The sequence below is a fragment of the Anguilla rostrata genome, chromosome 15, assembly GCF_018555375.3.
Source record: "Anguilla rostrata isolate EN2019 chromosome 15, ASM1855537v3, whole genome shotgun sequence".
NCBI lineage: Eukaryota > Metazoa > Chordata > Actinopteri > Anguilliformes > Anguillidae > Anguilla > Anguilla rostrata.
Window position 1 is genome coordinate 35711614 of NC_057947.1, and position 16069 is coordinate 35727682.

Sequence of the window (16069 nt, forward strand, 5' to 3'; positions counted from 1 at the left end):
ATCGAGGGAAAATTAAAACGGACGTTTGAACTACACAGGATAGGATTTATGTTTTGTGTTAGGAGCAGTATTGCTCACTGGCTAAATTGGCAGCTTTAACAGTTAGACATGAGTAACGCGCTTAGCTAGTGTGATATATATGAAATGAATTGTTATTGAAGTTCATTTGCTGTTTATTTTGAGTTGGTAAGTTACGCCTGATTGCTAGACAGCCAGAAAATAAAGCTAGCTGGCTACCTCGCCTGTTTTCAAATAAACCCATTGGTTAGTTTGGCTGGCTGGCAAGCGAACTTCTCTGCTTGTTGCTATAGAACATGCTGATACGTGTTTGGCTAGATTTGCTGTTTCATTGTATTCCAGGTTCAGGGCTGCTGTACGTTAGGGATTACTGGAGTGGTGAAGTGGTGCCATGGGAGATGTGGCCGAAGTTCAGATCACGCCAGAAACACCTGGGCGGGCAGCAATTCACAACCCTTTCGAAAGCCCAAATGATTACCATCGTCTGCACGAATCCACGGTCCCCAGTCCGTCTGTATTCAGGTCTTCAAGAGCTTCATCAGCCGTAAGTTCACATGCGGAGAGAGAAGAGGCGGTCGAAACAAGCGATGCTATTTGAAAACGACAGACAAATTCGGTCGTCCAGTTCAGTGGTCCGACCCGAGGAAGCCAGTAGAACAAGATTTAGGAAGATCGAAGCACCGTTGTTATTAATCACAAAAATGTAGGACAATGTTTTCATGACACATTGGCAGTTGTAGTACAGAATTGCTTGCCAATGACCGTTTGGCGCAGTAGACCTTATTGCTGTGAAGGTATGTAGGCGGAACTTGAAAACAGTATGATTCACATTCCTGCTCGTAATTCTTTTATTTCAGACGCCAGGAAAGTTCAAGTGGTCAATAGATGAAATGGCAAATTTGCTCCCCGTTGAAATTGACCCTGAAGACATTCACCGCCAATGCTTGTACTTGAGTCAAACCAGGTGAACGTCCTGCTTTATTTTGCATTAACATCGCTGGGAATGACTCCCGCACGTGTTTTACAAAAGGATGATTGCTTCATGTGTGGTCTAAAATGTTTTGACATTAATAAACTTTGAGCTCAGTGTTGCCAATAGGAATCTGGCCATCAGAATTGTATTAATCTGTGCCGCCATTGCATGTCATAAAGGCTATTTATTATCTTTATTTTTACTTACTAAGCTGTAGAATAACCCATGGGCTGTATGAACATATTTAACTACTTCACTGCATGCTAGTAAGTTTTGATATGTTTCAAACCACTGATCACGCTTGGAATCTCCATTCAGCCAATGCACGTGGAGTGCACTAGAACACAGGAACAAGGATCTCAGATTGGCAATCAAATTATTGCATATTCAGAAGTAATATTTTTTGGCTTGTACCGCACCACTAATTGTAATCCGTATCTTTCGGGGAAAAAAAAAAAATTTCCAGGGCCGATGCAGAAATTGAGGAAAAGCGACAGAATGCAATTGAGCAGGTATGGTGTTTTTCATTTTGAAAATGAATCAGAAAATGTCTTTGTGACTACAATTTTTGTATGCTTTAATTTCAGAAGACTAATTGACTTTTCTTTTTTGGATCCAGTTTTTCACAAAGGGTCCAATTGTTCCTTCACCTTGGGCTTCTTCTGCAAGCAAACCATCAAAACAAATGCATTTTGTGAAGAGTAAGTCCAGCCAAATTTAGAGGACATGCTGCTTTTTAGATTCCCTCCCAAACACACCCGTTTTATTTTGTTTAGTCCTTACTACATTTGTTCATTGTTCCTGAGTGGTATCTGAATCCAGTGTCAGTTTTTGTAAATAAACGGAAATTATGTTTTTTTTAAGGTTCCCTGTCTCCAGAAATTCCAGAGGAGGATGTTCCTGGTGGAAAATGCAGTGGTTTGTACTTTAATATCATTGCATCCAAACACTGTCTATAGGTACACTACATTAGCATTTCCTGAGCTTTGAGTTTGTGAATAGTATGACATTATTTCTTAATTAAAAATAATTGATTTAGTTCCTCTTTGTGTTTCAGCTGCCTGTCAGACGGTGCTGTCTTTACCTGTGGATTTTGATCTGGAAAAAATATTGGGTGAGTGAGCAAATGAGCTGCATTTTCAGTGTACTCGGGGATGCCTGTGCACTCACCCAGGCTGTGCTGCTGTGTAATCACCCATGCTGTGCTGCTGTGGGGATGCCTGTGTACTCACCCATGCTGTGCTGCTGTGGGGATGCCTGTGTACTCGCCCAGGCTGTGCTGCTGTGTACTCACCCAGGCTGTGTTGCTGTGTACTCAGCCAGGCTGTGCTGCTGTGTACTCAGCCAGGCTGTGCTGCTGTGTACTCAGCCAGGCTGTGCTGCTGTGTACTCACCCAGGCTGTGCTGCTGTGGGGATGCCTGTGTACTCACCCAGGCTGTGCTGCTGTGTACTCACCCAGGCTGTGCTGCTGGGGGGATGCCTGTGTACTCACCCAGGCTGTGCTGCTGTGTACTCAGCCAGGCTGTGCTGCTGTGTACTCACCCAGGCTGTGCTGCTGTGTGCCCACAGGAGAGCACTACAAGCTGGAGGAAGTCTCAGACCAGGTCCAGGAGAGCCTGAGCTCCTCGTCCCTGCGCCGGAAGCTGTTTCTGGACGGGATCGGCAGCGGGTCTGAGTCGTCCACCCCGTCCAGCCCAGACGGGAGCCCGCGAGGGGCGGGGCCCGGGAGCGGCGGGGCGCCACACGCGGCCGTCACGCCCACCTCTGTGAGTACAGCGCTCACCGGGCCGCGAGGTTAACGACGAGGCCCGTGATTTTAAAAAGCCCCCCAGCTCAGTGGAGCTACGTTTCTGCGTGAATGAGCTTATTTAAAATATTTTTCTTTTAATTTCAGGGTCAGTTCTCGTCGAGTCCGATTCAGAGCAGAAGCAGGGCCTACAGTTTGGGCAGCGTGGCGAGCCCGCTGTTCCCAGAGGGGCCGTCTCCAGGCTTCAGGTCCCCGGCACTGTCGCCCATCGTTCTTCAGTACATGCAAACGCCGGTGTCAGGTACGGCCTCTAAAGTGAAATGTTGCATTTGGCTTTAGAACGGCTGAATACTGTGTTGGGGTCTAGAGTTCTGGTTAAAGTGTGGAAATGCATTCAAATGTATTTGCCTGTTGGATGCTCTTTGCGCACATTTCTAGTGAATGCACTGGGATTTTGAGGATAGGCGAAATGTGTGGTGACTGTGGGCTGAGGTTTGTTCCCCCCTACCCTCTTGCCCAGGGGAGAAGAAGCAGCTGACCTTCGTGACCCCTGAGGGCATGACCGTGGGCAATGCCAGTGGCGCTAGCCGCCCAGAGAGCCTGTACGTGGAGGGGTGCTCTCCCATCAAAAGCTCCTCCCCCATCCGGCCCCCGGTTCGAGGCCGGGCGCCTCCTCCTTACAAAGCGTCCCTTTCGGAGCTGTCCCCGCCACTCGGCCGCCCTGCCCCTGCAGACCGAGGCGTCCGCGGGAGCGGCGCTTCCGCGCCTCCCGTCGCCATGGAGACGTGTTTGCCGGCGTTGGACTGTGGCCCCGCCCCGGGCGGTAAGGGGGCGGCGCTGCCGGACCTGGTGCCCATGGAGGAGACCCGGGAGAGCAGTGTGGTTACCATGGCGGAGCCGGGCGAGGAACGCGAGGACTGCTGCGCCTGGAACGCGGACGCGGCCGACGCCAGCCCCGCCCGCCTCACCAGCTCGCGGACGGCCAGCATGTTCCACGCGGAGAGCTCCGCCATGTTTGTGTCCCTGCTGGCGGAAGGTGGGACTGCGCCATACGATACCGGAACTGTGCCGTATGATACTGGAACCATACCGTATGATAACAGCACCATGCCGTACGGTCACAGCGAGAACAGCACCATGCCGTACGATAACAGCATGCAGGTTGGTTCGCTTTTAATGCACCAAGTGCTCTTAGGGAATCAGCCAGTCGACTGGCACATCGGTGCATTTGTAATTCTGTAGAAGCTATCCGTTCTATCATGCATTTGGCTTTTCCATGTACTGTCATGTTGTACAAAATGTAAAAACAAAAGTTTTCCCAGTGGGGGGGAATATTGTTTGATTTTTTATGACATTATTTAAATTCATGCGAAATGTGGTGGGGTGTTTTTTGAGTACCCCTTTGTTTTGACAGACTGCTCTCTTTGTTCAGGTGGACAGTGGTTATAACACTTATTCAGTCGGGACAAACGGCACCATTGATGGGACCAGCTCAGACAGCCAGACAAAGGAGTCGCTGGATCCACAAGTAGCTGAAGCAGCTTTTTTATATACCAAGACTCAACATATTAAATCAAAGGTAACCTATACAGAGAAGGGATTTACTGAGTTCCTAAATTCCATAATCAGGTTATCTGTACAGCGCTGGTTATGGTTCTACAAGGATTCTGACCAAGGTTGGCATAGTATTGCTATTACTGCACGAAGAACGCACACATGCACACACACTTGCGCTTGATTTGAAATTGTGCATCATGCCGTGTTTTGTTTTCACAGATGTTTACTCTGCACCACTGATGACGGGGACACGCACACCCAGCTCCCCGGAAGCTCAACATAAAACTGCCAAGTTTCCAAAAATGAATAAACTTGGGCAAACTGTAACAGGGAAATATTAAAAACGAATACGCCTTTGCTTGCACAAATGCCGATTCTTGTTTATAAAGTTTTATTATTTAATAATCGTATAGGCTAGAATTAATTATGGACTATGAAATCCTCACCAAAACATTTGCAGTTTTATTTATAATAGTATTTTTGTGAATTGATTGTGGACTTGAACGGTGCATGACATAGCATTAATAAAAGCTCAGAAAAATATGGGAAATCTGTATGTTCGAAGTTTTAGGCATTTTTTTATTGCTCAAATGGGGAAACTCATTGAGAACCACTAAAGTTATGCTGCTTCAAAATAAATGTATTTTTTTCGATTCTTGTGACGTTTTATTTTTATGTAAACAAACTGCTTTTAGTGATGTGTACACATACAGTATATGGACACCCGTACATCACATCCATGCGCTTGTAGAACATCTCATTCCAAGACCATGGGCATTAATATGGAGTTGGTCTCTGCGGCTATAGCAGCCTCCACTGTTCTGGGAAGGCTTTCCACTAGAGTTTGGAACATGGCAGCAGGGATTCGCTTCCTTTCAGCCGCAAGAGCATTAGTGAGGTGGGGCACTGATGTTGGGCGATGAGGCCTGGCTCACAATCAGCGTTACAATTCATCCCAAAGGTGTTTGATGTGGTTGCAGTCAAGGCTCTGTGCAGGCCAGTTGAGTCCTTCCACACCAAACTGGCCAAACCATTCCTTAATGTTTCTGTTAAACAATTCTCTTTATTCTCAGTATATATGAAACTATTCCTGTCACTGTCTGCTATATCTACTGTATACAATCATACTACACTTTAAATGTGTTTTTTTACAACTTACATTTTTAATAGCTAGAGATGTGTTACTCAGTTCATATATCAAACATCAGTATCATAAAAAGGTTTTATGACCTAAATATGGACTTGGAAACAGCAGACAGAAAACAATAATAAAACGCGTATAAAAATCACACAGAATGTCGCTGAGGAACGTTTACTTCAGATTGGCGGCTGTGTGAGCTGCACAGTTCAGCGGTCCAGCTTGGGCCTCTTCACCACCGGCCCGTCCTCAGGAGCAGCCACGCTGACCCCAGGGATCTGAAACAGCAATCATTCTGAGCTTTAACCACACGGCTAACTGCTGCCGGACACGCTAACATCACGGCTAACTGCTGCCGAACGCTTTAACCACACGGCTAACTGCTGCCGGACACGCTAACGACATGGCTAACTGCTGCCGGACACGCTAACGGCACGGTTAACTGCTGCCGAACACGCTAACCACACGGCTAACTGCTGCCGAACACGCTAACGACACGGCTAACTGCTGCCGAACACGCTAACCACACGGCTAACTGCTGCCGAACACGCTAACGACACGGCTAACTGCTGCCGAACACGCTAACACACGGCTAACTGCTGCCGAACCGCTAACGACACGGCTAACTGCTGCCGAACACGCTAACGACACGGCTAACTGCTGCGACTACGCGCTAACTCAGACACTACACGCTAACTGCTGCGAACGCGCTAACGACAACGGCTATAACTGCTGCCGAACACGCTAACGACACGCTAACTGCTGCCGAACATGCTAATGACACGACTAACTGCTGCCGAACACGCTAACGACACGGCTAACTGCTGCCGAACACGCTAACGACACGGCTAACTGCTGCCGAACATGCTAATGACACGGCTAACTGCTGCCGAACACGCTAACGACACGGCTAACTGCTGCCGAACATGCTAATGACACGGCTAACTGCTGCAGAACACGCTAACGACACGGCTAACTGCTGCCGAACATGCTAATGACACGGCTAACTGCTGCCGAACACGCTAACAACACGGCTAACTGCTAATTTGGTGTCGAGACAAAATTTTTTGTGTGTGTGTGTGTGTATACATTAAATTGAAGGGTGCATTAAAAAAGATAAGCATTCTGAATTCATTTGGATATAAATCAGTCTTGTAAAAGTACCTATTATGTACATTCAACTAACCATAGGGTTTCATGTTATAACAGTCGTGTTATAATACAATAGTAGGAAACTCACCACAGGCTCAATGAGAGCCATTCTTATTTTCTGATGCTGGATGTTGGACGCGTCCAAGCTGATGGTCACTTTCACTTTGTCAAACATGCTGAAAGTGTGCTTTTCCACTGTCAGTGTGGGCCCCTAGAGGACAGACATTTCAAACCTTTCAAATGAAACATTTCCAAATGGATACCTGTGTGAAAATTAACCCAAACAACCTCTGCAAAAGGATTCAAGACAAAAAGCCCATAACTAATTTTAAGACAATAAATAAAATTGGTTAGTATCTGGAAGTTAGTGAATGGTTAAAATGTGTAAGCATATAACCCGATATATTTAGCTACCTCTTCGTTGAAGGTGAGACTTGGACTGTGCTTTTGGTCTTTGTGTTCGAAGAACACGGTGCCCTCTAGTCCAAACTTCGGGATGAGGATGATGATGGCATTCTTTCTCACAAAGAGGATGAAGCCATCTTCATTGAGATTGCCTCTGCTCTTGAAAAACAGCTTAAAAATAAAACATTTAAAGACAGTTACATTACAGAACATTAATACACACGATTACGCATTTGTTTTTCTTTGCCATTTTTCTCCCATTTACTCCCCAATTTAGTTGTTATACCAATTCCCCGTGTGTATCACCTGGTCGATGCGCTATTCTCTGTCGGTCTGGGGAGGGTGTGGACTACCACATGCCCCCTCCGATACGTGTGGAGTCGCCAGCCACTTCTTTTCACCTGACAGCGAGGAGTTTCACTGGGAGAGCGTAACGTGCACGGAGGTTCACGCTATCTCCCCCAGATCCCCTCCCTGCTGAACAGGCGCCCCGACCAACCAGGAGGAGTCACTAATGCAACGATCAGGACTCATACCCTTGCTTCCCACCCGCGAACACTGCCAATTGTGTTCGTAGGGACGTCTGACCAAGCCGGAAGTACCGCTGCCGGGGATTGAACCCGGGTCTCCGCGGTTACGCACTTGTAACAATTATCCGATTGGAATTAAAGGTTGAGTTGGTCAATAGCGTTGCAATAATAACTCTCAAAACTGTTCACTAGATATTTCTACCAAACAAAAACCGAAAATCTACATTGAGTACCTGTGTATGGAAGGCAACAGAAGCCCTTTGTGCGTACTGCGACATTTTGTGCCTGTAGTTGAGGTTGTTACACAGGGCCGACTGCTTGTGTTTGTCCATCAGGTCCGGGTATGTGCAATCTGCCCCTATGGCCACAGCCAGGAGGCGATGGACGATGATGTCAGCGTACCTGAAGGGGGCGAATAAGAGGAGAGACCCGTATTAATCACGATTATTAATTCATCAGGAAGACTGTTGTCACACAGAGAGGAGTTAATGTGTGGAATAGTCTGCCAGGTCATGCAGTAGAGGCAGAAACTCTTGGGATTGTCAAGACCAGGCTTGATACAGTGTTAGATACTATCTACTCTGTAGGTAATCAGAGAACTAATTCAGCCAGGAAAATGGCGAGCATTGTTGGGCTGAATGGCCTGTCCTTGTCGTTGTGTTATGTTATGATTTAAGCAGAGGCAGACCGCCCCCCCCGCCGCCCACGGGAACGTCAGCGCCACCTCCTGATGGGCGAGGTGAAGTGGGTGTAGATGGCGGATGCCAGGCCGTAGTGGTGGAAGTCGCTGTCCATGCCGGAGCAGAAGTAGACGGCCTGCATCATGCAGCGGGTGGCCAGGATCCGCAGCAGCGTGTTGAGGTAGGAGAAGCCGTCCAGCTTGGCCTCGTCCAGCGAATCCGCCAGGGCCTTGGCCGAGTCCGTGTGGATCTCCAGGTTCTGAGCGGGAGAAGCATTTCCGCTGAGTCGTCGGCTCTGGAGCCCATTTAAAACTCCCACATTTAAAATACACGGCAAACGGAATATATCACGCAAAGATAGAGACAACAGTCATTGAATAATTCTGAATAATCACTGGCATTATGTACCACTTAGAAAAGCACACAGTGAGGTCATTACCAATTTCATCCATCCATTATCTAACCCGCTTATTCCTGGTCAAGGTCGCAGGGGATGCTGCAGCCTATCCCAGCATGCATTTCGGTCCTGAACCGGGACAGACCGCCAATCCATCGCAGGGCACACACACATCATGCACACACTCATAGCTAGGGGCAATTCAGACTCATCAATTAACCAAACCTGCATGCCTTTGGACTGTGAGAGGAAACCCACCCGGGCACGGGGAGAACATGCTCCACACAGAAAGGCCCCGGCCGGGATCCAAACCCAAGACCTTCTGGCTGTGAAATGAAATAGGTCGGAAAAATCGTACTTTGGATTTGGCGGCCTTTATCAGGATGTCATAGTTGGATGGTGGTGGAGCCGGGTGTTTTCTGAGAAGCGCACACTCTGAAAATTCATCGTAGATCTTCTGCGCTACGGAAATATTTGCGAGCAACATGAACTCTTCAACCATGGAGTTGGTTTCCCTGTGAAAGAAAAAGACAAAGACATTGACAAAGGTCATCAAGTCCAAATAAATGCATAGACACCATACTTTCAATATCACGATAGCCGTTTGGTGTAATAGTATACTACATTTGTGGTCTCTGAAATGTAACTGATAACACCACTTCTTTAGTAGCAGATATCCGCATTGATGAGGGTCATGGAAGCAAGTGTGTGATGGATTCTTTATGTTGGTCATGGAAGCAGCTGTGTGATGGATTCTTTATGTTGGTCATGGGAGCAGCTGTGTGACGGTCATGAGTGATGGATTCAGAAAGCTCTCTCACTTCAGCTCCTTGGTCTGCAGGTCGATGGGGTCGTGAGTCTCGCTGTCGATGTGGAAACGCACCTCTGGAGAGGACAGGGTCAAAGCCCTGGAAGAAGAAGAACGTCAACCATTATTAAACCAGATTACATTACATTACACTACACTACACTACATTACACTACACTACAGGCATTTACCAGATGCTAATGCCAACTGTTATTACATTACATTACATTACACTACACTACACTACACTACACTACACTACACTACAGGCATTTACCGGATGCTAATGCCAACTGTTATTACCCTAAATTACACTACATTAAATTACAGGCAATTAGCAGACGCTTTTATCCAGAGCAACTTGCACAACTTCTGATTTTTTATACAGTATCCATTTGCCGAGTTATCATATTCAGAAGCACCATTAGGTAATTAAATTAGTGTTTTAATTAGGAATTAGGAACATATCACAGAAGTTTACATTCAGAAATGCACTTAAAAATTTAAGTTTTATTACATGCGATGCACACAAAGTCCCAGAGCTAACTCCACAGAGGGCGGGGTTTGCAGTGGCACTGAAGGTCTGTTCTGGAGTATGTAACACACGATGTCACCTTCCTGCAGCACGTACCCCTTTTCAATCCTTTTCCTCTTCAGGATCTTGGCCAGCTTGTTCAGCCCACGCAGGCTCCTGGTGATGTCATCGTTCATGTGGGCATCGTCGATCCTCATCTGGGCCTCTGCGTACGTTAGGGAGGCCTGGCGGCACAACGGATCAGTCAGTCCCCATCCGATTAACGAGCGCCAAACGCCGACGGAGAAACGCAAACCGCGCGCTTACCTTGGAGTTTATTACGCTCTTGGTGAAACGGGTGCTGAGAATTTCAGCCTCGTGGTTCACCTCCCAGATGCAGGAAAAGGCAAACCTGTAGATTTAAGAGATTTTCAGAAATGACCCTTAAAAAAGCACCAATGAGAAAAGAGAGGAAAGAGAGTGAATGACAGGAGATCCAAACTTGTCTCTTACCTGTCAACATTGGACCTCAAAGAGCACAGGTTAGAGCTGAGCAGTTCAGGCACCATGTCAATCCTCTGCTCAAACACAAACAGTCAGAATCAGCACGGAGGGTAAGAAAGTGAGGGCCAGTGATGTTCAGCAGATTTATCCACTGCAGGGACCCACTCAGAGGCACCTGTAAGCGGCTTGCCTGCCCGGTGCCTGACGGACATCGTTACCTTGTCACACAGGTACACGGTTGTGCCCCTGCTGGCTGCCTCCTGGTCCAGAGCATTTCCTGGGCGGATGAAATGGCTGACGTCGGCGATGTGGACGCCCACCTGGACAGCAGGGTGATGTCAGGGTTCTCACAGGGTTTGACAGTATAGAGCATGTGGAGCTATCCGCTGTGCGCACACGCAACCCTACCTCCAGGTTCCCGTTTTCCAGGTCCCGGCAGTGGAGCGCGTCGTCGATGTCTGTGCATCCAGGCGGGTCCACACTGCACACGCAGAGCTGCCTCAGGTCCATCCGTTTCTTCATGTCCTGCAGGACACAAAAACAGCTTAAAAACTCAACTAAAAAATGTGTGTGTGGCATTCGGTTTGTTGGAGAAGCGGACTGGTCTCGGCTGCGATGGCTGGTGGAGAGAGCACACGCACTTGGGTTGTGTTAACCAACCAGCCCAGGTGCTTAAAGGCTTGTTCCCCTCCACAGTTCGGGGCCGAGAACCGGGAGCACACACCGAGAGAGCGAGTTTTTTGCTTTTCGTTTCTCTGCACACTAAAGACAGGAGAGAAAACTGCTGCTGAAAAGCAGTGTAGCTGGCAGCTGAAAAGCAGTGTAGCTGGCAGCTGAAAAGCAGTGCAGCTGGCAGCTGAAAAGCAGTGTAGCTGGCAGATGAAAAGCAGTGTAGCTGGCTGCTGAAAATCAGTGTAGCTGGCTGCTGAAAAGCAGTGTAGCTGGCAGCTGAAAAGCAGTGTAGCTGGCTGCTGAAAAGCAGTGTAGCTGGCAGCTGAAAAGCAGTGTAGCTGGCAGCTGAAAAGCAGTGTAGCTGGCAGCTGAAAAGCAGTGTAGCTGGCTGCTGAAAAGCAGTGTAGCTGGCAGCTGAAAAGCAGTGTAGCTGGCTGCTGAAAAGCAGTGTAGCTGGCAGCTGAAAAGCAGTGTAGCTGGCAGCTGAAAAGCAGTGTAGCTGGCAGCTGAAAAGCAGTGTAGCTGGCTGCTGAAAAGCAGTGTAGCTGGCAGCTGAAAAGCAGTGTAGCTGGCTGCTGAAAAGCAGTGTAGCTGAAAAGTTGGCCAGCGCCGAGCGACGTGCTGAAAAGCGGCCGCTCTGTTTTACTTTCCTGTGTCTTTGTTATTTTAGTTTGTTGTTTTAGTTCATTGTTTTTTCTGGAACCCGTAAGGGAGAAGGGTGAAGGTGTTTAGTTATTTTCATGTTTGTGTGGGTGTGCTCTCTCTTTCTCCCTGCGGCAACTAATGGTCCACTCCCGGAAATGCCACATCTCCCTCCCAGGGGTGTCACACCAGCGTGTGACACAGTGATAGGCTCTTTCCTAAGGAGAAACCGGGGCATGATATTCCTGAATCCAAATACACAGCAGTGTGAGTAATTACCACTTAATGGAAGCTATAAACACCTTTATGAAATAATCACCTGTACATGAAAATTATTAAGAGACTGCCCAGTTATTTGAACTATTAATAGGTCTCATCACTGCTTATTATCATGTAGACTGTTTCATCACGTCTCTCTGCTCTTTACGAGGGGATCTGAAAGTGAAGGTCACAGCGTGAGCCTCCACGGAATTTCAGCCGCAACACCAGCGTTCTCGTCACCTCTTCAGTGATGCCCCAGGGCATCTTGGGTAGGAAGCTGAGGACGGCCTGGGAGAAGGCCTGGTGCGGAACGTCGTGCTCCAGCAGCAGCACCTCCGTCTCCGTCTCCTTGTCTCCGGCGCTCCCCAGGTTCCTCACAAAATGGCCCTGAAAAAACATTTCCATGTTTCATGTTACTACAGGACAATACTACACAACCCGCCCAGTGACAGCCGTCACATGCCACAGTGCAGAGCGGATGAGGACACACACACACACACACACACACACACACACACATATATATAAGCCATCAGCTGGCTGTGGGATTCAGGCACATGACGTACATTGGGGTATCTGGAGTGCTTGGGCCAGCCGTCGATAGCGACCATGATCCTCTGGCCCTCCAGAGCGATGGCCTGCCGGGTCTCCACGCGGATCCTGGGAATTCTGCGGTCCGCCGGGGTAAACAAGTGCCTCGTGGCCTGTGAGGAAAATATAAATAAAACCGTCTCAAAAGAGGCTTTAGTGGCAAAGGCATGTGGAAACAAAAAAACATCTGAATCATCAAATCCGAACTTATGAGTTTAAATAAGTCTACACAAGGTAATTCGAAAATATCCAGAATGTGGTATCAACTATAGTAAGACAAGAAATGTTATCTAGTTTTCATGCAGAACTCTATGGTACCTCTTTAATCTGTGATTTAGACAGCATCCCACAAAATGGCCTCCAGTTCCTCTTAATGATCCCCACCACCTTCCCTGTGGGCTTCAACATGGCTTCACTGGCTTCACTCTTCAACTGGAAGGAAAACAAAGATGGCGTTAACGCTTGAAATACAAAATCTGCCGAGCTCCACTTACAGCTACAGTACATGTTTATATTTATTTACAAATATGTACCACTGAAATACCACACTGCAGTCTGCTGACCACTGATATACTGAACTACAGTGTGCTGACCACTCATATACCACACTGCAGTCTGACCACTGATATACCGCATGACTGACCATAGTTTCAGTCTCGTCTGCCTCATCTTCGTCCTTCGGACCCTCGTCTTGCAGAACCACGGAGGAGGGCGCCACCCACTGGTCGCGAGGCAGCAGCTCCACCGCCACCACGTCCTGGTGCACGGCCCGGTTCAGGTTCTGCAGGCCTTGGATCAGAACCTGAGGAGCACAGCAGTGCAGGGATGAGCATCAGACCGAGAGACCCCCACCATACTGAGCCCCACTCCATACTCTAATCAAATCAGTTCTATCTGTGTAGCGCTTCTTATCAAAGAACAGAATAACAGTGCGCTTCTCCATTAGCATCCTGCTCTCATCTGAGGCGAGAGACACACACGGCTGAGCAGTGGACTTGCCTCCTTGCTGTCCTCTCCTTCTCCTTGGACGAAGACCGTGGCTTCCAGGTAGTTGTCCCGGCTGGCGCGGAACGTCCCCTGGAGGAAGGTGTTGTTCTTAATGCCGGTCTGGATCTTGGACAAAGGCAGGTGCTCCGGAAACAGAAGCTTGCTGCTCGTGATCTCGTTCTGCAGGGACAGGAACACAGCAGATATAAATATCCAGCAATATCTTCTACTCAAATTTTGAATGAAAACAATTATAACATGCTGAAGCAACTTGAGGCACATACACTGTCATCCGACGTCAAAGCCAGACGGTCCACCAGTTCAGGATTGGCTATCAAGCTCTTGACGTATTCGTCACCTGTATCCATGAAACGAGAGTAATTAAAGATCAGCACGTTCACACGCTTTTCAAAACGGACACAGCTCTCAATTATAGATTTCCAACGGTTTCCAAATCTCTCTCACATTTGTGCGCTATTAGGCCAGTCTCTTCGGCCTTCTCCTTGTTCCCTCGGTCATTCGTCAGCAGAACTATCTTCAGTTCTTCTGCCGCTGGGGCGTTTTTCAGGTGCTCGCCGTACCACTTGGCCGCCACGCGAATCGCTCTGTCATTTCGATCATTGGCGCTTTCCGCTTGCAAACGCTCTATAAATGTCTCCCTGTCAAAATAAACGCAATCGGAACATTAGACTTTAACCACGTATCTGTGGGTAAAAATTCATTTATTGTGAAAGCACATTTAAGTATTTCAATAATACAATTTCATCACAAACGCAGTGTTTAACATTAATGTAACCACAGTTTGATTTGCTTTTTTTATATCCTGGCAGAAAAAAGGTTTTAAGTATTTTAATTTTATTGACATAATACAATTTCTTTGGATGACAAAAACGTATTGCAGTGAAAATATTTTCAAAAATATAATTTATTTTATTTTTATATAATTTCCCTTGTAGTGTTGGTTTTCAGATAAGGTTCTTGAGATTAAGAACAGAGTCTCATATCTCCTGTAGTTGTAAGGTCTCCTGAATTTACAGGTTTAAGGACATGTATCTGCATTCTGTTTGCCTATTTTACTAAGACACACGGGCAAAGAAGTGCACACTAAAACAGGCTCAGGCTCTTCTCTACAGACTAGAGGAATTGGTCTAATAAAAACATTGCATACGACGAACATAGTTATACTTTTAAGCAACGTATGCAAACATAACAGAAGTGTCCAGACAAACTTGAGTCAATGATTGTGTTGTAAGCAACTCGGTTTCTAGAGAACGGAATCAGCCGCTGTCACCATTACCTGTGGTGTTCATTGGTGAAAGTATAAAAATGCTTCTCCGCGTCATGGATGATATCTTTAATTCGCTTATAGATTGGGCCACTCCGGTGTCTGACTTCCTGCAGAACCGTCTGAAGAATGATGACGTTCTTGATCAGGGGATCTTCCAGGATATCGATCTGGTGTTTACAAAATATATTATTAGACATCACCGCCTACTAAAATGGTTAATTATAAGTAAAATCCAATAATTTGTAATATTTGTACAAAACGCAGTAAGCGTAACATTAGGTCGAGGAAAGTAAGCCCGATGAAAATATCAGCAGCTATGAAAACAGCAGTAGCTAAACTTACCAACTAAATAAATGGTTAGTTAGCATTAAGCCTCCTCATACAAATTCTGATCAAATGCTTGCAAATCAAAACAGAGCACAAGCGACTACTACAGCTCTATTACTTATCTGAAAATTTCTACTCAGTGACACAAACACCCTGCTTAGAAAACGTGCACTTTATGTTTTGCGTAAACTTTAAATAAATATTTTCCATTTGCAAGGTACTTTAACTATTAAAAAAACTACATTGACTAGCAAGATGACTTCGGCTAGTTAATCTCTGCACACTCTGCAATGTACGAATTACAACTGGTACCTGATGTAACACGACGTTTGTGTCAGGAATAAGGTAGTGAGTGAAGGGACACAGGTTGCTTTCAATGCACGCTTCTTTCTGCAGCACGGGGGAATCCTGTTTGCACTCCACGCAAAATTCACTTCCACACCAAATGTCGTCTCTCAGGTAGTGCTCCCGGACTATCTTCATTACCCCTCCCGACCGGGTCTTTTTGACGAACGTTTTCGTCTTTAACATTTTCCTGGTCAACTTTCCTCAAACTTGAAATTTCATTCAGAAAATCGTCTCCCGACTAATAAACCACTTCGCCACAACTAAAGCACCCCACTGAGAAACGTGTGCCGGCGGATATCCAACCAATATTGTTCCGGGGTTTTATTGTGTTAGTATGTTCGCTCATTTCAACTGTTCAGTCAGCATTCTTACAATTGTTTTAATTTGTCCACGAACCATTTTTATTTGTATTGTTACATTTAGCACATTATCCTCAACACACATTTGCATGATATTTATTTGTGCGGGTGTTGAACTTGTAAACACTGGGCGTATGACCAACTCTGCGCAAAAGTACAGTAGGCCATCT

General features: G+C 46.8%; 2 protein-coding genes across 4 annotated transcripts; one reads left to right on the plus strand and one right to left on the minus strand.

The window, feature by feature from the left end:
* The first annotated feature begins 11 nt into the window (after positions 1-11).
* bora (bora aurora kinase A activator) lies at positions 12-4949 on the plus strand. Of its 2 annotated transcripts, none has more exons than XM_064309851.1 (12): positions 12-186; positions 361-562; positions 876-982; positions 1458-1503; positions 1611-1692; positions 1856-1909; positions 2049-2105; positions 2562-2758; positions 2887-3040; positions 3260-3900; positions 4154-4318; positions 4516-4949. In XM_064309851.1, the coding sequence occupies exons 2-12, from the start codon at positions 410-412 to the stop codon at positions 4534-4536; spliced, it is 1677 nt and encodes a 558-aa protein (XP_064165921.1). In that variant the 5' UTR covers positions 12-186; positions 361-409; the 3' UTR covers positions 4537-4949. The 2 variants fall into 2 exon arrangements, with proteins under 2 accessions (XP_064165921.1, XP_064165922.1); XM_064309852.1 differs by having other exon boundaries at positions 4172-4318.
* A 488-nt stretch (positions 4950-5437) lies between these two features.
* Positions 5438-15964, minus strand: dis3 (DIS3 exosome endoribonuclease and 3'-5' exoribonuclease). 2 transcript variants are annotated; one of them, XM_064309847.1, is made up of 22 exons: positions 15505-15964; positions 14875-15032; positions 14043-14236; positions 13862-13935; positions 13590-13757; positions 13234-13392; positions 12909-13022; positions 12566-12703; positions 12240-12386; positions 10833-10949; positions 10643-10744; positions 10434-10498; positions 10248-10332; positions 10038-10165; positions 9420-9506; positions 8957-9113; positions 8246-8460; positions 7755-7923; positions 7001-7162; positions 6675-6797; positions 5635-5712; positions 5438-5593 (listed from the first exon to the last, which is right to left on the minus strand). In XM_064309847.1, the coding sequence occupies exons 1-21, from the start codon at positions 15721-15723 to the stop codon at positions 5644-5646; spliced, it is 2850 nt and encodes a 949-aa protein (XP_064165917.1). In that variant the 5' UTR covers positions 15724-15964; the 3' UTR covers positions 5438-5593; positions 5635-5643. The 2 variants fall into 2 exon arrangements, with proteins under 2 accessions (XP_064165917.1, XP_064165916.1); XM_064309846.1 differs by having other exon boundaries at positions 5438-5712; positions 15505-15962.
* Positions 15965-16069: the final 105 nt, after the last annotated feature.